This window comes from Littorina saxatilis, linkage group LG16, assembly GCF_037325665.1.
Source record: "Littorina saxatilis isolate snail1 linkage group LG16, US_GU_Lsax_2.0, whole genome shotgun sequence".
Lineage (NCBI taxonomy): Eukaryota > Metazoa > Mollusca > Gastropoda > Littorinimorpha > Littorinidae > Littorina > Littorina saxatilis.
This window is the reverse complement of record NC_090260.1, coordinates 5,532,688-5,555,550: the sequence shown is the minus strand read 5'-3', so window position 1 is coordinate 5,555,550 and position 22,863 is coordinate 5,532,688. Positions and strand designations below refer to the sequence as shown.

General features: G+C 48.3%; 2 protein-coding genes across 3 annotated transcripts in view; one reads left to right on the top strand and one right to left on the bottom strand.

Moving 5' to 3' along the window:
- The window catches only part of LOC138950247 (uncharacterized), a 796,434-nt gene that overhangs the window by 167,812 nt on the left and 605,759 nt on the right, over positions 1-22,863 (top strand). The window lies entirely within an intron of this gene.
- The window catches only part of LOC138951295 (uncharacterized), a 69,290-nt gene continuing 57,988 nt past the window's right edge, over positions 11,562-22,863 (bottom strand). Inside the window, exons 7-8 of the mRNA XM_070322924.1 lie at positions 14,051-14,701; positions 11,562-11,642 (exon numbers count right to left, since the gene is read on the bottom strand). Of these exons, the coding sequence (XP_070179025.1) occupies positions 11,562-11,642; positions 14,051-14,701 (732 nt within the window). The remainder of the gene's footprint in view (positions 11,643-14,050; positions 14,702-22,863) is intronic.

Below are 22,863 nucleotides of genomic sequence, written 5' to 3'. Positions count from 1 at the left end.
AAGAAAAGTTCAAATTTTAGGCACCCCACATACAACCTTAATTGTCAGTCAATTACTTTACTGCAATCAACGTTGATTTTAAAGTACCATGTCATTATTATTTTGGAGATAGATTTGAAAAAGTCCATAATTGCAGACTGCGTATTGCATACCTGTCAAGTACTTTTGGCCTCTGACCATAGTAAATGGCATAAGAAACCATAGTTGGGGATCAAAAACCATAGTTAATGCGTGGATCAGGATGTGGTTAAACGCACAAATTCAACTTCTCACGCATACACACTAAACCAATCAGATTGGTTTTCACAAACTAAAAGTAAAACACATAAATTCCTTTCTACACAAACTGCTCTTTATTTACCACTAGCCTACATGTAATACATTTACACTGCACTCTTGTTCGTTCATTTTTTTTGTCACTTGTCACTTGTGTTCTTTGTTGTATTCATCTGTGCAAATCTTTGCTTTGTCAATCATGCTGCCAGTCACCTTAAAATCATGGCAGCATGCATCAGAGTTAATTTTGACCTGTAAGAAGGCAGTCAGTGTGTCAGCTCCCAGACTGTGATCCAGCACTTGAAGGTGTTGCAGGGTTTCACTGCCAAATGGAAATTTATTCAACATTTTCCTCACACAGGCCATGTAGAACTGGCGCACATCATGCCAGAACTTCTGTTGTGTGGCTGGTGCAAGCTCCTCCTCAGAAATGAATGAACGGCAGTCCATGCCAGCAAAAAAAAAAAAAAAAAAAAAAAAAAAAAAATTTTTTTTTTTTTAATGCTGAAAATGCGTATGGTTTGAGGTATACGACGTAGGACCCAAAAAACACCGAAAATCCGTAAGAATTACGCAGAATGCGTAGGACTTGACAGGTATGGTATTGGTTTGAGTGATTTGAATTTTGATTTATGTGAGCGGCACCTCAAGGATTGCCCCAAATGTGAGTGCGGTTACCCAAGGGAGACTGCTGAGCACTATTTGTTGCATTGACCCTTGTGTAGAGATGTACGATTATTGTCAATTGATAACTGATTATAAGTTTATTGAAATATTATTGAAAGGCATCCCGCAATATTCCCGGAATGTCAATCAGACCATATTCATAACTGTACAAGAATTTATTAAGACAAACAGGCATGTTCCGTACATGAGCCTCTACATTTTATTCATAATGTTCATTTGACACTGTCATGAGACAAATGCTGCCTGACCAATTGTTCTTCGTAATTTCTCTCGTGTTTTGTGTCCTTGTTTCGACTTATCGATTATGGCCCAATCGTTATGTAATTTAGTGCCATTTTCGCCGATCACAAAATGTATTAACTTTGCGTGTGTGTCTTCTGTGCATTTAATATTATTGTGACGTGACCCACTCTTCCAACATTTCTGGCGCTCCAAGTCTTCGTCGTCCTTTTTTTTTTCCCTTATGCTGAATTCTGTTCTCTCGTACCCCATTTCTTTTTGTTTCTTGTTTTTACCCCCACCAAGTTCTGTACTACCACCCCCTCCCTTTTTTGATTGCTTGCGCATCAGGTTTGTCTGTTTGTTTTCGTTGTCTGAAATGAGTAAATGTATCTAGTCCGCCATCATGCTAAACTTTGTTATGTACATACCAGGATGACTTAAAATAAGCATTTATGCTTGAGTTATCTTAAAAAAACAATGCATTGTTTCTGTCATGATAACAAATTGAATAAAGTTTTGTAAACCAATGGACTGATTATAGTTGACCCTGATATGTGATTACGGGATAGTGTCACGTTAATTTATTTCTACTTTCACTTGTACTTTTGTACTTAAAACAAATCACTGAAATGTAAAAGTTATTTTTCTTTCCATTGTGAAGTGTCGTCAGTCTCCTCAAGGTAATGCAGTCAAACTCAACCAAAAGTTGGAGGGGCTTCTTCATACTTTCAGTGTGTGTGTGTGTGTGTGTGTGTGTGTGTGTGTGTGTGTGTGATTTCTTTTGACACTATGCACGTTTCAAAGTGAGTATAGTGCGCTTCCCAAGCATACAACGGTGCATGACTCTGGATTTGCGTCTGAGATATTGACACATCACTGTGAGAAAAAGCGTTAATGAAAAAAGAAGACTATTTATTTTCCTTGAGCATTATCTTAAAGTGGTGTGCCAAAAACTTTTAAATTTAAAAATTCAATATTTAACTTTAGGAAAAGCACTGTAGAGAGAAACCCACGCTTGTGTGTTCAGAATAGTCTCCATGTGGTATCAATATAAATGATTCAAATGTATGGAAGAGAAGCTGTTTCTGCTGGATTAATACACACACACAATTGTGCACTCACACATAAGCACGCATGCATGCTCACACACACACACACACACACACACACACACACACACACACACACACACACACACACACACAGAAACAACAAATTCATTATGACAAAACCAAATACGAAGTCCTATTTCACAAATTTTATATCTTCTCCTTTTCACCATATACAAATACAGTCACGGAGTACATTTATAAGGCTATATTTATGGGATAGAGCCACTTGTTAATTGTTTCTTGTTCACAAAAGCACTAATAAAAAAATTGCTCCAGGGGCTTGCAACGTAGTACAATATACTACCTTACTGGGAGAATGCAAGTTTCCAGTACAAAGGACTTTAACATTTCTTACATACCAATCAATATGAGGCTTATATTGCGCGTATTCTGTGGGTACAGTTCTAAGCTCAGGGATTTTATTTTAATTTCATTTTATGCAATTTATATCGCGCACATATTCAAGGCACAGGGATTTATTTATGCCGTGTGAGATGGAATATTGTTTTACACAATACATCACGCATTCACATCGGCCAGCAGATCGCAGCCATTTCGGCGCATATCCTGCTTTTCACGGCCTATTATTCCAAGTCACACGGGTATTTTGGTGGACATTTTGATGAAAATTTATCTATGCCTATACAATTTTGCCAGGAAAGACCCTTTTGTCAATCGTGGGATCTTTAACGTGCACACCCCAATGTAGTGTACACGAAGGGACCTCGGTTTTTCGTCTCATCCGAAAGACTTGAACCCACCACCTAGGTTAGGAAAGGGGGCAGAAAATTGCTAACGCCCTGACCCAGGGTCGAACTCGCAACCTCTCGCTTCCGATCGAGCGCAAGTGCGTTACCACTCGGCCACTGAGTGGAAGGTACACCAACACGATATTAGCACTCCAGATTTTTATCTCGCAGTTTTTCTGAAGGACTTTGCATTTGAAAACTATTCTCAGACAAAATCGCTGCCCTACACGCCACCAGGCGTGAAAGGCAAAACCTACTACTCAGACAAAATATGAGTTTAAACTGCAAGTACATGTACAGGGAGTCTGAAGGGTTCAAGTCGGATGAGATAGACTACTGTTGTGGCAATCTTCGAATTTGAAAATCATTTTTTTAAAAGAGTAAAACTCATAGTTCTTCTTCTTCTTCGCTCATGGGCTGAAACTCCCACGCTCACTCACAAATTTGCACGAGTGGATTTTTACGTGTATGACCGTTTTTACCCCACCATTCAGGCAGCCATACGCCGCTTTCGGGGGAAGCATGCAGGGTATTTTTGTGTTTCTATAACCTACCAAACTCTGACATGGGTTACAGGATCTTTTCCGTGCGCACTTTGTCTTGTGCTTGCGTGTACACACGAAGGAGGATAAGGCACTAGCAGGTCTGCACATAAGCAATGACCTTGGAGATCAGAAAATTCTCCACCTTTAACCTACCAGGCGGCCGCGATTTTGACTCATGACCTTCTGAATAGGAGGCCGATGTCTTATCCACAAAAACACCGAGCCCGTCCAAACTCCTAGTAAAAACAACAACTGCAAATCTGGGAGCAAAATGTGAACGGTTACAGTTTCAACTATCCTTCCCCTTTAAATCAGCATTTTTGGAAACCTAAACGAAAAAGTATTCAAGAACAACAGTCACGGATTCAGATTTAAAAAAACAAATGGTAACTATGCTTTTTGGAAATTCTTTCTTTAATTGGTGTTTAACGAAGGTTATATCGCGACAGGGAAAGGGGGGGAGATGGGATAGAGCCACTTGTTAATTGTTTCTTGTTCACAAAAGCACTAATAAAAAAATTGCTCCAGGGGCTTGCAACGTAGTACAATATACTACCTTACTGGGAGAATGCAAGTTTCCAGTACAAAGGACTTAACATTTCTTACATACTGCTTGACTAAAATCTTTACAAACATTGACTATATAAGAAACACTTAACAAGGGTAAAAGGAGAAACAGAATCCGTTAGTCGCCTCTTACGACATGCTGGGGAGCATCGGGTAAATTCAGACCTGGGAACCCCTGTTTTGCACTTAGAGTATTCTCAAACAAACTTGGTGTATTTTCAGAAAAATGAGCGTACTCCACACAGCATTTGAACATCCATGATTCAAACATGCTTCACACGCGTCCGCCACATCGTTAATTAAGTTTACCTATACATGTACATTCAAAACAAATCCTGACAAAAACTGTAATCATGTGTCAAAATACTGGATCGGCTTCAAGATGGGCTTGTGAATAAAAGTAGTCTAGGAATTTTTCTCGTCGTATTTTTTTCCCACTGACCGTACTGATTGTATTCTCGACAATCTTGCGTACAGAATACGGCGAAATCGTATGGGTTCCCAGGTCTGTAAATTCTTCCCCCTAACCCGCGGGGGGTCTTTTTGGAAATGCGCTTCAGACAAATGCCTTTGCACACGTTATGTTACTCACAGCAAAATGCAAGAATAATTGGGGACCATATGGGATGGGGCAAATTGGGAGGGAGCAATTCGGGACACCACCATATATATCTACCAAATATTTACAAATAGCTATCTTAGTACATGCATAACATGCTGTACCAATACACAATTTCTTTAAATAACTATGTAAGGATTATTGGCAGTCTCCCGGAGCATGTTTCACGCTATCCTGCGATCAGGACAAGCGACTGACTGTGATGTGTATGCTGTGCGGCGTGCGCTACATAAGAAACCTTTTTTTAAATTTGTATTAAATACAATCACCTGAGCCACGAATGGCTAGCTGACAGCGGCTATCTTTTACACAACAAATTCTGAACTCTGATGAACTCGTGACCGCTGATTTTTAAAGGCAAGGGGTATCATATTGTGCGCATGGCATACACATCCAAGTTGGTCGTTTGTCCCGATTGTGGGATACAGCCTGTCAGAGGCGTAGAGCGTGCTCGAGATGTTTTGAAAAACCTGACTGCAGTACAGGGATTTTTACACCTCCGGACTGCTGATAATTGGGGCGGGGATATAGCTCAGTTGGTAGCGCGCTGGATTTGTATTCAGTTGGCCGCTGTCAGCGTGAGTTCGATCCCAGGTTCGGCGGAAATTTATTTCAGAGTCAACTTTGTGTGCAGACCCTCTTCGGTGTCCGAACTCCCCCCCGTGTACACTACATTGGGTGTGCACGTTAAAGATCCCACGATTGACAAAAGGGTCTTTCCTGGCAAAATTGCTTTGGCACAGTTAATAATTGTCTATCTATACCCGTGTGACTTGGAATAATAGGCCGTGAAAGGTAAATATGCGCCGAAATGGCTGCAATTACTGGCCGTATAAAATTTCATCTCACACGGCATCACTGCTGAGCGCCTAGAACTGTACCCACGGAATATGCGCGATATAAGCCTCATTGATTGATTGATTGATAATCCTAACAGAATTATTTTCAAAAACCGTCTATTGCCTTGAAAGCAAACCTGGAATTTCTGATGCGAGTTGCCAGAAAGAAAGTTCACTAACAAGATCCAGGCCAACACCCCCCCCCCCCCCCCTAAATAACACTAAGGAGTGAGGTGAGCTTAAATAACTAATTAATTAATCAATCAATAAATTCTCTGCTGAAATCCCCAACTTCGCGCATCGAAGCTATGAAAAACAGGACACTGCCACGTTTCCATTCAGCTAAATGCCACACCATTTTCAAGAGGGGATGTCTCAGGAAGAAAGATGTGACGCTCCCGATTCATATGTTTCAGAAGACAGCCCACCTGAGAAAAAGAAGAACACAATATAGAAATAATAACAACCTGTCAACCACAAATACATTAAAGTTTTTCAAACAGTTCACTAATCCGACAAACTCATGCTCGTTTCTGGTGCATTTGATAAAGCCAATTACGGGTAGATGCTAGACAACAGCAAAACCACCACCACATAACAACAACACAAGATTGTTTATGGTTGTTTACAGTCTCTTGAACACAGGAGTCAATCGAGACCGTATATATAACAACAAGAAGCATAAAAAAGCACTTCAGTTTGAAACCCAGGTTCAATGTAGTAAATGATATTGCATCAATGTTCCATCCATCCTCAGCACTTTCAAAACCAGTTTCTTCTAGGTCATACACACCTTTTCCTCGATTGATCTACAGTATATCAGATCACTATTGTTCTTTTTATGATTTGCACCAAGGGAATGATTAACATTTCTGTCTTAGTCATAATGTAACAAGCTTTAAGCAAAAGCATAATATTCTACACATTCACATATTGTAAGGTTGAAGGGGTCTATGTCGACCAAAAGAAGGTGTATTCCCCATAGCCATAGGTGTTTTCCCTGTGTACCGGGAATACAGTTGGATTTTCTGTAGAGAAGTATAATATCGTACAATCTTGCGCCAAGCGCGTGACTGCGGTTAGATAGGAGAATCTATTTAAAATCCTGAAATCGCGTGCGGCATCCAGTCAAGCAAAACATGCTTCGACCGTTTATCAAAACGGATTTAGTTAAAGAAACATCTGCACCCCCACCCCCAACAGCCTGGTATTATGTTTTCCTCGCTGGTACTCTCGTCCATTGAATCACTTTCACTCTCGTAAGCTTGAAGTAACTCCATGGCGTCTAACGGAAGTATATTCCCTAGTGTATATGTACAGGAAATTAACATACAGGGAATACAGCCACTGTTGGTCGACATAGACCCCTTCTAAAGTGCTGCAGTGGTTACCTTTCCCTCCAAGGACCAAGCTGTTCATCCACTGTAGGGCTGACCGGGGTTCCCCCTTAGCAGAGTGAGTGGTGAATCCTGGCTGATAAATTTCCTTTCATTTTCCATGAATGAAGAATACCAGCTGGGTTCTTTTATTCATGGACCTGTGTTCTGCAACACACACAAATCAGCCACCAACTTGTAAATATATGTAAAAGAAAGCAAGTGGCAATCTGAATAACAGAATACAAAATGATCAATCCACACAATCATACTTCAGCACTGAAAGTCCACAAAATGAAGCACTGCTAGTACATGTACTACTGTACTTCTCATAATTTACTGAAACTTTACTCGTCAAAACAACCATTTGTTTTATCAACTTTACTCCATCGAACGCAGAAGAAGAAGAAGAATCAACTTTACTCGCATGTGGCGAGTAGATTAACATTTCTACTCACCATTTACATGATTTAAACTCGCCATGGCGAGTAATTGAAAATACTCGCCACTTTCAGGCCTGTACTTGTGCATGAGATGTGTTTACCATCCATATGCCCAGACCATGCGCCCTTCTGTTGTGCTCAGAACAGTAAAGAGTTGCTTGCTGGGGTGGTTGTTCATAAGTTAACAGTTCACAAGAGGGCACAAACAAGAGCAAAAACACAGGTGCCTGATTCAAACTCATTCAAATGCAGAACCTTATTTTTGCATGAACAGAGTAAGACATGATTCTTACATAGCTGACCATACCCCTGGCAGAAAAGTGCTTGAAATTGTCCATGTGGTCTCTATCAGTACATTTGATGCGTATTTGTGATACATATATACTGATATAGAGACAAGTAACAAGTGGACATTTCCTCTGACACCTCTACCATTTGTACACCTGCACAAATCTCCTGCCATAGACTACAAAAGGAAAACATACAAATCAAAACAAACACAAATTTAACCTAATGTTTACCTTTCAGCAGCAGAAAAGGCTGTGTTTTCTGTGGTGTCTCAGAGAAAAGCCACGGTGTTGGAGATGCAAAACTAGGCTGTAGGCAAGGTCCAACATCTTTAGCTGCACACACAAAAAGAAGAAGCAAGAAATCACATGACATAGATGACATTCCTCACTAGTACAAAACCACAACTACACTAGTCAACTACCAATGTAAGAATCATAGTCCTGCAAGATTACCCTCTTAAAAAGTAAGATTGCTTTCATTCAAACACTACCGTGGGACCAAACCCCCCCCCCCCCTCCTTTTTTTGAGTTTTTCCTGCATGTGTGTTGATGTTTCCATTAATTCCAAGCCCTGAAACTGTGAACTTGAGATCTTTATGTATGCACACAGTCACAGGCTTAATAAGCTATTCAGAAACCAAGCAGAGTCTGCACAACGTTAATTCTGAGAAATAAATCCCCACAACTGGTTTCAAGGCCACTATACCGACTGAGCTATTGCTTGCCATGCCAACCTCCACCCCCATTTGGAACACGCACAACTAGTATACCCATACACATGTAATAATACTGCTTGCCTTCCTCCCCCACCCTCCAAATCAATAAACACTAAATGTATGCAATCAGTAATCTTTTAGTTAGTAGTTGACTACCATCACTACTCTCTCCACACCCACCCACCCTCTTGCACACCAGCGACACACCCCCATCACCCAATCATTTCCATGATTCTCTCTGCCATATAGTTATCCTAAACACTAACATTATGACACATTTGTTTTCCAATTAGGAACATTAAAAATTACTGTAAAAAAAATGTACAATCATGCACTCTCTGAGTCTGACAAGAGAGTGTGAGAAAAGTCAAGAAAGCAAGACGTGTGACATAACTAAATCTTCTAATCTATTCCTGAGATTTACTCTTGACAGCTTAAAATGGAACCTCATGCACTTACTGTTCTGAATTGTAGAAATTGCTTGTAGTTATAGCAGCAAAGGCAGTTTTATTGGGTACCACCAGGTGTCACTCTGTCATCATCTGATCAAGAATTCAAGCAAATGGTTCAGCACTGAAACAGTAAATAGCAAGAGTGTACAGAAAAATACACAAACTTTCTCATTAATTTGTATCTTCAACTTCACATTTTTCATAAATAATGATACCTTACTTTGACTAAGTTTGAGTAGGATTAACATCATGCAGAAGTTAACTTGAAATAAAATAACTATACGTTACTCAATACGGCACTCAATGAGTCAATTGTCAGCAAAGGTGATAATCAATGCAAGGTAAAACCAAAGGATGCAACTCAGTCAGCAATTGCAAAAACTACATAATTCTAATCAAGCTGTCAGTTTCACTAGCTATCAGAATTCAAAACATGTTCTTGTTTTTGTTGTTGCTGTTGTTCATGACTACATCAATGTATCTCAGCATTTCTAGTTTCTACACTATAGCCATTAAATGTTCAACAACAACAAAAGAAGTGTCCCAATGTTTAAGGAAGCGCTGTTGCAAGTCACAATTGTTAGCAGTTGCTGAGAAAAGCTAATTGTCCTTACTGTAAGGCCTAAAAAAAAATAGGTGTGGTTACGGTAACCCGACCTACCCTATTTTTTTGGGCCGACCCTATAACTTTTTATTACATTTGTCAAAAAAATACCAAAAAACCCCAAGTAAACGAGTGCAGAAAACGCAATGAAAGCGAAAGCGCCCGAGTCGCACACTTATTTCCCTGTCAAGTAGGTTTAATTTGTACACATTAGAAAAAAAAGTTAAAAAAAAACAAAAAGTGATTGCCCACCTTCCTACCCTATTTTTTTTGGCTATGTTACCGTAACCACACCTATTATTTTTTTTGGCCTAAGTTGAGTAACAAATTATAAACAATTGCTGTTAACACTCATAGTACAAGACAGCAAACCACTGCAAAACTATAGTCATCTATCAATGTTATGCTTGCCATCCCACCCCCGACCCCAAACCAGTCTGAGTCCAAGCTAGGGTTCGTCGGGTGATCAGGAACAGACTTTTTTTTTGTTGTCTAATCTTCCTGTCAGTGTCATGCAACTTGAACTGATGTTGTACAATCTTGTAAATTATGATAATTTTGTACAATGAATTATCTTTTTGACTTCTTAAAATTATAAAATACATGCACATACTGTCGGATGAGACCTTAAACCGAGGTTCAGTGTGTGTAGTGTACACACCTAGTGACGTATGCAAAAAGACTGAGCACGCAAAATAAAGATCTGTCAGCATTAAAGTGGCCTATAGAAACACGAACACACCCAGCATACACCTATCCCTGTGGTGTTACATCAGTACTACTAATACTACTAAGCGCCGGCGGCAGCCGAGTCACTGGTCTCACCACAGGGTGAGACAGCCACCACGAGGGAGGACTAGAACATCATCCAAGCGCCTTGAGCATACACCTAGTGTGTGGATATGTGTGCTATGTAAGTTGCATATCAATCAATCAAATATTTACTCTGTGATCTATGAGCGAGCTAAAATAATGAACTCTCCCCCCCCCCCCCCCCCCCCCCCCTGTACGTGCAATCAATTTTAATCTCAGTTACCTACTCCTAGATCTATAGAATTTTACTTACGTGTCATTTGCAGGCCTTTGGACTAGATCTGTTTGGATGTCAGTCAGTAGTACTCCGTTGCTGCTCTCAGTTGCACGTCGCACCCATCTGCAGGACTCGGAAGTGACGCTCGTTTTGCTGTCAGTTCTGTAGTCGATGACCTCATACAGTGTGGCCAGAACATGGCGGCAATAACCATCCAATCTGCAACAGTTTACGCATTCAATGTAAATTGTAATGATGCATTTATACAGTGCTAAAATAGTTAACCCTCTCAACATGAATGACACTACTGTGTGCTTCCCCAGCACAAGCTGTTCAGACATTACACCAGATTTTAACTTTTAGGTTTTAAATGTCATTGGTACAATGACAAATACTAAAATAGGGAGTAATATATGAGTTGGACATCTTAAAGTTATGAAGTCGCAACACTAATGCTGAAAAGGTTAATTAATTTTTTAACACTTCAGTATAAAGCACACACAATGACTTCATCATTCTGCCCACAACTGTTGTTTGCATACACATGTATGTAGATCAGTTTAATTTAAATGAAATAGATAAGTTACAAACAGTGCAAGTCTACTGATGGCCTGTACCAAAGTTTGTTATGGCCTAAAAGTCAATCAACCATTAAAATAGTCCCCCCGCCCCAAAAAATAAAATAAAAATTAAAATTAAAAAAAATACTGCCTGACATCCTGGTTAGTTAGTTAGCTAGCTTTACTTCCCTTTATCTTGGTGTAGATGTAAGGAAGAATAGACAGCCTGCTAAATGTGTTAACAATAACGAGCAAAATATGAACATACCCTCCCTTGCAGGTGCAGAAGGCTGACAAAATGCAGCTCCTTAGGTCCATGTCCACACTTGTCATTGCAATCCACTGTGAATAAAATTTTGCACCAGTCACTGGGTTCTTGGCTTCACTTTGCTTTTGACAGCAAAATAGCCATCTGTTGGGGGCTCTGATGGCAGTGATGGGATGCCACACGCTTGTATAAATTCTACCACATAATTATCCATCTCTCATCATCTGGAATCCTTCTGATTTACGATAATCCCGCACACTGGCAACAGACGCATTTGATGCACTGAGCTGGTACGTGCACACATCAAACTCAGAAAAGTCAGGTAGAATGTTTATGTTGGTACTTCCTGACAAGAAACCAGGATTCTGCAGAGCTCTGAACATTGCGTCGTCGTGGGTTTTCTGGACCGGCTAAATCGCGCAGTTTCAAGCCGATCACTTCGGCTCGATCCTCGATCAGCGCCTCGGGATCGATGGGCAACTTGATTTCAAATGCTTTCTGCACTAAATCGGACAGTTCATGCTTGCGGTAATCGCTAAACGTGACGCCTCTTTCACGCAAGAACGACTGTGACTCGCTCACAGATCTATACAGCTACAGATGGTAGGATTTCCCTTCGCTGACGCCATTGTTTGGCCCAAACAAGGGAAACTACTCTCATAGGTCAGTTTCCACTAAAAAGACGGGAGTTTATGCATACGCCCTATTGTTGATGGGTTTTTAAAATTTGTGACAAAAGAATTTAAACGTTCAAATGACTTACCACCCCCCTCTGATATGTCAGTTGCGAGTGTGTCAGTATGTGTTTGTGTATGTGTGTGTGTGTGTGTTTGTGTATGTGTGTGTGTGTGTGTGTGTCACTAGTGTACGTGTGTGTACGTGTGTGTGTCACAGTGTGTATGTGTGTGTGTGTGTGTGTGTGTGTGTGTGTGTGTGCGTGCGTGTGTGTGTGTGTGTGTGTGTGTGTGTGCCGGTGTGGGGGTGTGTCTGTGTGTGTGCCCGTGTGTGTGTGGTCACGTTGTGTGTGTGTGGTTGTGTCACGTGTGTGTGTCACGTGTGTGTGTCAGTGTGTCAGTGTGTGTCGGATGAAGTCAGTGTGTGTGATCTAGGCCAGGGTGGACTCCCAAGGTTCCTGGGTTCCGGAAGTCCACCCACCCCCCTTACTGACTCCACAAATGTACCTTTTGCCTTTTTCTCTCTGCGAATGTATGTATTCATTTGCTAATTTGTTCGTTTGTTTGTTCGTTCGTTTGTTCGTTGGTTCGTTCGTTCGTTCGTTCGTTCAACAGTCCGTCCGACAGTCCTTCAGTACGTCCGTCAGTCCGTCCGTCCGTCAGTCAATCCGTTCTTCCTTCACTGAGTCCGTATCAATAAATTCCTCTTGTGCAGGGCCGAACTACAGCTAGGAGAGAGAGAGAGAGAGGGGGGGGGGGATGTTCCTCATTGTTGGTGGGACAACCCCCACCCTGGCCTAACCGTAAACCTCCTCCAAACGTTTGACAAATGCTCTGAAAATGCGCCAGTTTGCACATATTGTTTATTGTTTGCTTGTTTATTTGTTGTTTTTTTTGTTTGTTTGCTTGTTTGTTTGTTTGCTCGTTCGTTCGTTCGTTCGTTCGTTCGTTCGTTCGTTCTTTCGTTCATTCGTGGGTTGGTTCGTTCGCTCTTTCGTTCCTTCGTTATTTCCTTCGTTCATTCGTTCCTTCGTCCTTTTAGTCCGTCCGTATGTCCGTCCGTACGTCCGTCCGACAGTCTGTCGGTCAGTCCATCAGTCCGTCCGTCAGTCCGTCCGTCCTTCAGTCTGTATCAAAAGATTGCTCTTGTGCAGAGGGTTGAAGGAATACCCTGCAGGACCGGATCAGGAGGGGTTACCCGTAACACACACACACCCCCCCCCACCCTCCCCCCACCCCCTGTCCATCGGTCCGCCCCTCAATCAGTCTGCCCGTTGGTCCGTCCGTCAGTCTGTCCGTCAGTCCGTCCGTCCGTCCGTCCGTCAATTCGTCCGTCTGTCCGTCCGTCCGTCCGTCCGTCCGTCCGTCCGTCCGTCCGTCCGTCCGTCCGTCCGTCCGTCCGTCCGTCCGTTCTTTGGTTCATTTGTTCTTTCGTTCGGTCGTTCTTTCCTTTGTTCGTTTCATTGCTTATTTATTAGCACACATCATTGTCAACTAGTGAATATCCTGAACAAGGCGGTGCGTGAGAATATCTTCTTGTTTGTTAGGATAAAATAACATCTCTCTGAAACAAAACACACACAAATTCCGCTGCTTGAGCATCGTTTCAGTCTAACCGAAGTGAAGGTATACCTCATCTTCAGAAGGAGAATAAGCGACAGCATACTCTTCTACCATATAACATGTCACGTGAGGTCGTTCAGACCGGAGTGGAGGTATATCTCCGAGGGATCAGGGTATACTTTCAACCCGATGCACAAGCGTAGTTTATTGATACCTTAGTTTCGGTCGCACCGGTGTGTAATACCTCCTCTCTCTCTCTCTCTCTCTCTCTCTCTCTCTCTCTCTCTCTCTCTCTCTCTCAGTCTCTCTTTATCTGTGTGTGTGTGTGTGTGTTTGTGTGTGTGTGTGTGTGGGCGCGTGTGTTTGTGTGTGGCTGTGTAGTTGTGTGTGTGCGTGCTGGCGTGCGTGCGTGTGTGTATGTGTGCGTTTGTAGAGGAGGGGGGGTATTGCATACTTACATCGTCCATGCTTTGCAGTGCCTCCACTAGACAGCGTCTGGTCGTGTGAGGCAGGAGAATGGCCTGGTGGATTGCAGGCTGGGGTAGGTCCAAGTCACCCAGAACACAACGCTTCACGACATCTCCAGCTTGCTGCAGGTAATCAGCTGCCTTCCGCAATTCTTCTTGAACTGCATGAGGGTCCTCTTCTGTCTGACGTATGATTGCCCCCATCATTACTCCCCGGTTACGATCAATGACCAGCAGATCAACAAAGTCTTCCTCCAGAACTAAGTCTTCTTGCAGAACTAAAGGTTCTGTCTCGTCGCTGTTCATGCTCCTGGCGGCTGCCCCAGTGTAGAGGCTTCGGGAACCAGCGCCACATTTGCCTTGAGTCATTATTATTAAAACTTCTTTCTGACTCTCTGCTTTGTCCTTGATCTTATTCATGCAGCAGTGGACTTTCTTCAGCGCTCTGTCTATGTGTACGACGTCACTGACCTCTGTACGCTTAGTGCTATCACTGTCGATTTGTTGTTGAGTTTTCAACACGTCGATCAAGTCACCTCCCTGGGTGTGTTGTTTTGTGACGTGCACCGTGTCTACATGGTGCGGGGGGATCACATAGACGTCCCTGTGCAGGTTAGGGAACCAGGCGTTCAGAAACTCCCTCTGGAATCAAAGACCTGACGATGTACTGTCTCCTCAAAATAATGTTTGAACCTGTTCAAGGTCTTTTGAATAACAAAACTGTATCGAGAGCAACACACGTGTTCGTTAGCAGTGTTGATAATACTAAGGACTCTCTGGGGAACGCTATTCCTACAGCTGTGTGTTATTTCACCCCCGCCCTAACCCCTCCCTCTCACCCTCACAGCTGTTTCCTCCTCCCTACCCAACTCACACCCCTACCCCCTCCCTCTCACCATCACAGCTGTGTTTTCCTCCTCCCTCACCCACTCACACCCCTACCCCCTCCCTCTCACCATCACAGCTGTGTTTTCCTCCTCCCTCCCCCTCTCACACCCCTACCCCCTCCCTCTAACCATCACAGCTGTGTTTTCCTCCCCTCTCCCCCTCTCACACCCCTACCCCCTCCCTCTCACCATCACAGCTGTGTTTTCCTCCTCCCTCCCCCACTCACACCCCTACCCCCTCCCTCTCACCATCACAGCTGTGTTTTCCTCCTCTCTACCCCTCTCACACCCCTACCCCCTCCCTCTCACCATCACAGCTGTGTTTTCCTCCTCTCTCCCCCACTCACACCCCTACCCCCTCCCTCTCACCATCACAGCTGTGTTTTCCTCCTCCCTCCCCCACTCACACCCCTACCCCCTCCCTCTCACCATCACAGCTGTGTTTTCCTCCTCTCTACCCCTCTCACACCCCTACCCCCTCCCTCTCACCATCACAGCTGTGTTTTCCTCCTCCCTCCCCCTCTCACACCCCTACACCCTCCCTCTCACCATCACAGCTGTGTTTTCCTCCTCCCTCCCCCTCTCACACCCCTACCCCCTCCCTCTCACCAGCACAGCTGTGTTTTCCTCCTCTCTCCCCCTCTCACACCCCTACCCCCTCCCTCTCACCATCACAGCTGTGTTTTCCTCCCCTCTCCCCCTCTCACACCCCTACCCCCTCCCTCTCACCATCACAGCTGTGTTTTTCTCCTCCCTCACCCACTCACACCCCTACCCCCTCCCTCTCACCATCATAGCTGTGTTTTCCTCCTCCCTCCCCCTCTCACACCCCTACCCCCTCACCATCACAGCTGTGTTTTCCTCCTCTCTCCCCCTCTCACACCCCTACCCCCTCCCTCTCACCATCACAGCTGTGTTTTCCTCCTCCCTCCCCCACTCACACCCCTACCCCCTCCCTCTCACCATCACAGCTGTGTTTTCCTCCTCCCTCCCCCTCTCACACCCCTACCCGCTCCCTCTCACCATCACAGCTGTGTTTTCCTCCTCCCTCCCCCTCTCACACCCCTACCCCCTCCCTCTAACCATCACAGCTGTGTTTTCCTCCTCCCTCCCCCACTCACACCCCTACCCCCTCCCTCTCACCATCACAGCTGTGTTTTCCTCCTCCCTCCCCCACTCACACCCCTACCCCCTCCCCCTCACCATCACAGCTGTGTTTTTCTCCTCCCTCCCCCTCTCACACCCCTACCCCCTCCCTCTAACCATCACAGCTGTGTTTTCCTCCTCCCTCCCCCACTCACACCCCTACCCCCTCCCTCTCACCATCACAGCTGTGTTTTCCTCCTCCCTCCCCCTCTCACACCCCTACCACCTCCCTCTCACCATCACAGCTGTGTTTTCCTCCTCTCTCCCCCACTCACACCCCTACCCCCTCCCTCTCACCATCACAGCTGTGTTTTCCTCCTCCCTCCCCCACTCACACCCCTACCACCTCCCTCTCACCATCACAGCTGTGTTTTCCTCCTCCCTCCCCCTCTCACACCCCTACCCCCTCCCTCTCACCATCACAGCTGTGTTTTCCTCCTCCCTCCCCCTCTCACACCCCTACCCCCTCCCTCTCACCATCACAGCTGTGTTTTCCTCCTCCCTCCCCCACTCACACCCCTACCCCCTCCCTCTCACCATCACAGCTGTGTTTTCCTCCTCCCTCCCCCTCTCACACCCCTACCACCTCCCTCTCACCATCACAGCTGTGTTTTCCTCCTCTCTCCCCCACTCACACCCCTACCCCCTCCCTCTCACCATCACAGCTGTGTTTTCCTCCTCCCTCCCCCACTCACACCCCTACCCCCTCCCTCTCACCATCACAGCTGTGTTTTCCTCCTCCCTCCCCCTCTCACACCCCTACCACCTCCCTCTAACCATCACAGCTGTGTTTTCCTCCTCTCTCCCCCACTCACACCCCTACCCCCTCCCTCTCACCATCACAGCTGTGTTTTCCTCCTCCCTCCCCCACTCACACCCCTACCCCCTCCCTCTCACCATCACAGCTGTGTTTTCCTCCTCCCTCCCCCACACACACCCCTACCCCCTCCCTCTCACCATCACAGCTGTGTTTTCCTCCTCCCTCCCCCTCTCACACCCCTACCCCCTCCCTCTCACCAGCACAGCTGTGTTTTCCTCCTCTCTCCCCCTCTCACACCCCTACCCCCTCCCTCTCACCATCACAGCTGTGTTTTCCTTCCCTCTCCCCCTCTCACACCCCTACCCCCTCCCTCTCACCATCACAGCTGTGTTTTTCTCCTCCCTCACCCACTCACACCCCTACCCCCTCCCTCTCACCATCATAGCTGTGTTTTCCTCCTCCCTCCCCCTCTCACACCCCTACCCCCTCACCATCACAGCTGTGTTTTCCTCCTCTCTCCCCCTCTCACACCCCTACCCCCTCCCTCTCACCATCACAGCTGTGTTTTCCTCCTCCCTCCCCCACTCACACCCCTACCCCCTCCCTCTCACCATCACAGCTGTGTTTTCCTCCTCCCTCCCCCACTCACACCCCTACCCCCTCCCTCTCACCATCACAGCTGTGTTTTCCTCCTCCCTCCCCCACTCACACCCCTACCCCCTCCCTCTCACCATCACAGCTGTGTTTTCCTCCTCCCTCCCCCACTCACACCCCTACCCCCTCCCTCTCACCATCACAGCTGTGTTTTCCTCCTCCCTCCCCCTCTCACACCCCTACCCCCTCCCTCTCACCATCACAGCTGTGTTTTCCTCCTCCCTCCCCCACTCACACCCCTACCCCCTCCCTCTCACCATCACAGCTGTGTTTTCCTCCTCCCTCCCCCTCTCACACCCCTACCCCCTCCCTCTGACCATCACAGCTGTGTTTTCCTCCTCCCTCCCCCTCTCACACCCCTACCCCCTCCCTCTAACCATCACAGCTGTGTTTTCCTCCTCCCTCCCCCACTCACACCCCTACCCCCTCCCTCTCACCATCACAGCTGTGTTTTCCTCCTCCCTCCCCCTCTCACACCCCTACCCCCTCCCTCTCACCATCACAGCTGTGTTTTCCTCCTCCCTCCCCCTCTCACACCCCTACCCCCTCCCTCTAACCATCACAGCTGTGTTTTCCTCCTCCCTCCCCCACTCACACCCCTACCCCCTCCCTCTCACCATCACAGCTGTGTTTTCCTCCTCCCTCCCCCTCTCACACCCCTACCCCCTCCCTCTCACCATCACAGCTGTGTTTTCCTCCTCCCTCCCCCTCTCACACCCCTACCCCCTCCCTCTCACCATCACAGCTGTGTTTTCCTCCTCCCTCCCCCACTCACACCCCTACCCCCTCCCTCTCACCATCACAGCTGTGTTTTCCTCCTCCCTCCCCCTCTCACACCCCTACCACCTCCCTCTCACCATCACAGCTGTGTTTTCCTCCTCTCTCCCCCACTCACACCCCTACCCCCTCCCTCTCACCATCACAGCTGTGTTTTCCTCCTCCCTCCCCCACTCACACCCCTACCCCCTCCCTCTCACCATCACAGCTGTGTTTTCCTCCTCCCTCCCCCTCTCACACCCCTACCACCTCCCTCTAACCATCACAGCTGTGTTTTCCTCCTCTCTCCCCCACTCACACCCCTACCCCCTCCCTCTCACCATCACAGCTGTGTTTTCCTCCTCCCTCCCCCACTCACACCCCTACCCCCTCCCTCTCACCATCACAGCTGTGTTTTCCTCCTCCCTCCCCCACACACACCCCTACCCCCTCCCTCTCACCATCACAGCTGTGTTTTCCTCCTCCCTCCCCCTCTCACACCCCTACCCCCTCCCTCTCACCATCACAGCTGTGTTTTCCTCCTCCCTCCCCCACTCACACCCCTACCCCCTCCCTCTCACCATCACAGCTGTGTTTTCCTCCTCCCTCCCCCTCTCACACCCCTACCACCTCCCTCTCACCATCACAGCTGTGTTTTCCTCCTCTCTCCCCCACTCACACCCCTACCCCCTCCCTCTCACCATCACAGCTGTGTTTTCCTCCTCCCTCCCCCGCTCACACCCCTACCCCCTCCCTCTCACCATCACAGCTGTGTTTTACTCCTCCCTCCCCCTCTCACACCCCTACCACCTCCCTCTAACCATCACAGCTGTGTTTTCCTCCTCTCTCCCCCACTCACACCCCTACCCCCTCCCTCTCACCATCACAGCTGTGTTTTCCTCCTCCCTCCCCCACTCACACCCCTACCCCCTCCCTCTCACCATCACAGCTGTGTTTTCCTCCTCCCTCCCCCACTCACACCCCTACCCCCTCCCTCTCACCATCACAGCTGTGTTTTCCTCCTTCCTCCCCCACTCACACCCCTACCCCCTCCCTCTCACCATCACAGCTGTGTTTTCCTCCTGCCTCCCCCACTCACACCCCTACCCCCTCCCTCTCACCATCACAGCTGTGTTTTCCTCCTCTCTCCCTCACTCACACCCCTACCCCCTCCCTCTCACCATCACAGCTGTGTTTTCCTCCTCTCTCCCTCACTCACAGCCCTACCCCCTCCCTCTCACCATCACAGCTGTGTTTTCCTCTTCCCTCCCCCACTCACACCCCTACCCCCTCCCTCTCACCATCACAGCTGTGTTTTCCTCCTCTCTCCCTCACTCACACCCCTACCCCCTCCCTCTCACCATCACAGCTGTGTTTTCCTCCTCCCTCCCCCTCTCACACCCCTACCCCCTCCCTCTCATCATCACAGCTGTGTTTTCCTCCTCCCTCCCCCTCTCACACCCCTACCCCCTCCCTCTCACCATCACAGCTGTGTTTTCCTCCTCCCTCCCCCACTCACACCCCTACCCCCTCCCTCTCACCATCACAGCTGTGTTTTCCTCCTCCCTCCCCCTCTCACACCCCTACCCCCTCCCTCTCACCATCACAGCTGTGTTTTCCTCCTCCCTCCCCCTCTCACAGCCCTACCCCCTCCCTCTCACCATCACAGCTGTGTTTTCCTCTTCCCTCCCCCACTCACACCCCTACCCCCTCCCTCTCACCATCACAGCTGTGTTTTCCTCCTCCCTCACCCACCCACACCCCTACCCCCTCCCTCTCACCATCACAGCTGTGTTTTACTTCTCCGTCTCACACCCTTACCCCCATCCCTCTCATCATCACAGCTGAGTTTTACTCCTCCGTCTCACACCCCTACCCCCATCCCTCTCATCATCACAGCTGAGTTTTACTCCTCCGTCTCACACCCCTACCCCCATCCCTCTCACCATCACAGCTGTGTTTTCCTCCTCCCTCCCCCACTCACACCCCTACCCCCTCCCTCTCACCATCACAGCTGTGTTTTCCTCCTCCCTCCCCCACTCACACCCCTACCCCCCTCCCTCTCACCATCACAGCTGTGTTTTCCTCCTTCCTCCCCCACTCACACCCCTACCCCCTCCCTCTCACCATCACAGCTGTGTTTTCCTCCTCCCTCCCCCACTCACACCCCTACCCCCTCCCTCTCACCATCACAGCTGTGTTTTACTTCTCCGTCTCACACCCTTACCCCCATCCCTCTCATCATCACAGCTGAGTTTTACTCCTCCGTCTCACACCCCTACCCCCATCCCTCTCATCATCACAGCTGAGTTTTACTCCTCCGTCTCACACCCCTACCCCCATCCCTCTCACCATCACAGCTGTGTTTTCCTCCTCCCTCCCCCACTCACACCCCTACCCCCTCCCTCTCACCATCACAGCTGTGTTTTCCTCCTCCCTCCCCCACTCACACCCCTACCCCCTCCCTCTCACCATCACAGCTGTGTTTTCCTCCTCCCTCCCCCACTCACACCCCTACCCCCCTCCCTCTCACCATCACAGCTGTGTTTTCCTCCTTCCTCCCCCACTCACACCCCTACCCCCTCCCTCTCACCATCACAGCTGTGTTTTCCTCCTCCCTCCCCCACTCACACCCCTACCCCCTCCCTCTCACCATCACAGCTGTGTTTTACTTCTCCGTCTCACACCCTTACCCCCATCCCTCTCATCATCACAGCTGAGTTTTACTCCTCCGTCTCACACCCCTACCCCCATCCCTCTCATCATCACAGCTGAGTTTTACTCCTCCGTCTCACACCCCTACCCCCATCCCTCTCACCATCACAGCTGTGTTTTCCTCCTCCCTCCCCCACTCACACCCCTACCCCCTCCCTCTCACCATCACAGCTGTGTTTTCCTCCTCCCTCCCCCACTCACACCCCTACCCCCTCCCTCTCACCATCACAGCTGTGTTTTCCTCCTCCCTCCCCCACTCACACCCCTACCCCCTCCCTCTCACCATCACAGCTGTGTTTTCCTCCTCCCTCCCCCACTCACACCCCTACCCCCTCCCTCTCACCATCACAGCTGTGTTTTCCTCCTGCCTCCCCCACTCACACCCCTACCCCCTCCCTCTCACCATCACAGCTGTGTTTTCCTCCTCCCTCCCCCTCTCACACCCCTACCCCCTCCCTCTCATCATCACAGCTGTGTTTTCCTCCTCCCTCCCCCACTCACACCCCTACCCCCTCCCTCTCACCATCACAGCTGTGTTTTACTTCTCCGTCTCACACCCTTACCCCCATCCCTCTCATCATCACAGCTGAGTTTTACTCCTCCGTCTCACAGCCCTACCCCCATCACTCTCATCCTCACAGCTGTTTTCCTCCTCCGTCTCACACCCCTACCCCCATCCCTCTCACCATCACAGCTGAGTGCTAATCCTACGTCTCACACCCCTACGCCCATCCCTCTCATCATCACAGCTGTAATTTCCTCCTCCGCCTCACACTTCTACCCCCATCCCTCTAAATCTCACGGCTGTATTGTACTCCTCCGTCTCTCGCCCCTACCCCCTCCCTCTTACCATCATAGCTGTGTTTTCCTCCTGCCTCCCCCACTCACACCCCTACCCCCTCCCTCTCACCATCACAGCTGTGTTTTACTTCTCCGTCTCATACCCCTACCCCCTCACTCTCACCATCACAGCTGTGTTTTCCTCCTCCCTCCCCCTCTCACACCCCTACCCCCTCCCTCTCACCATCACAGCTGTGTTTTCCTCCTCTCTCCCCCACTCACACCCCTACCCCCTCCCTCTCACCATCACAGCTGTGTTTTCCTCCTCCCTCCCCCTCTCACACCCCTACCCCCTCCCTCTCACCATCACAGCTGTGTTTTCCTCCTCTCTCCCCCACTCACACCCCTACCCCCTCCCTCTCACCATCACAGCTGTGTTTTACTTCTCCGTCTCATACCCCTACCCCCTCACTCTCACCATCACAGCTGTGTTTTCCTCCTCCCTCCCCCTCTCACACCCCTACCCCCTCCCTCTCACCATCACAGCTGTGTTTCTTCAACCCTCCCCCACTCACACCACAACCCCCTCCCTCTCACCATCACAGCTGTGTTTTCCTCCTCCCTCCCCCACTCACACCCCTACCCCCTCCCTCTCACCATCACAGCTGTGTTTTCCTCCTCCCTCCCCCACTCACACCCCTACCCCCTCCCTCTCACCATCACAGCTGTGTTTTCCTCCTCCCTCCCCCTCTCAGACCCTACCCCCTCCCTCTCACCATCTCAGCTGTGTTTTCCTCCTCCCTCCCCCTCTCACACCCCGACCCCCTCCCTCTCACCATCTCAGCTGTGTTTTCCTCCTCCCTCCCCCAATCACACCCCTACCCCCTCCCTCTCACCATCACAGCTGTGTTTTCCTCCTCCCTCACCCACCCACACCCCTACCCCCTCCCTCTCACCATCACAGCTGTGTTTTCCTCCTCCCTCCCCCACTCACATCCCTACCCCCATCCCTCTCACCATCACAGCTGTGTTTTACTTCTCCGTCTCACACCCCTACCCCCATCCCTCTCATCATCACAGCTGAGTTTTACTTCTCCGTCTCACAC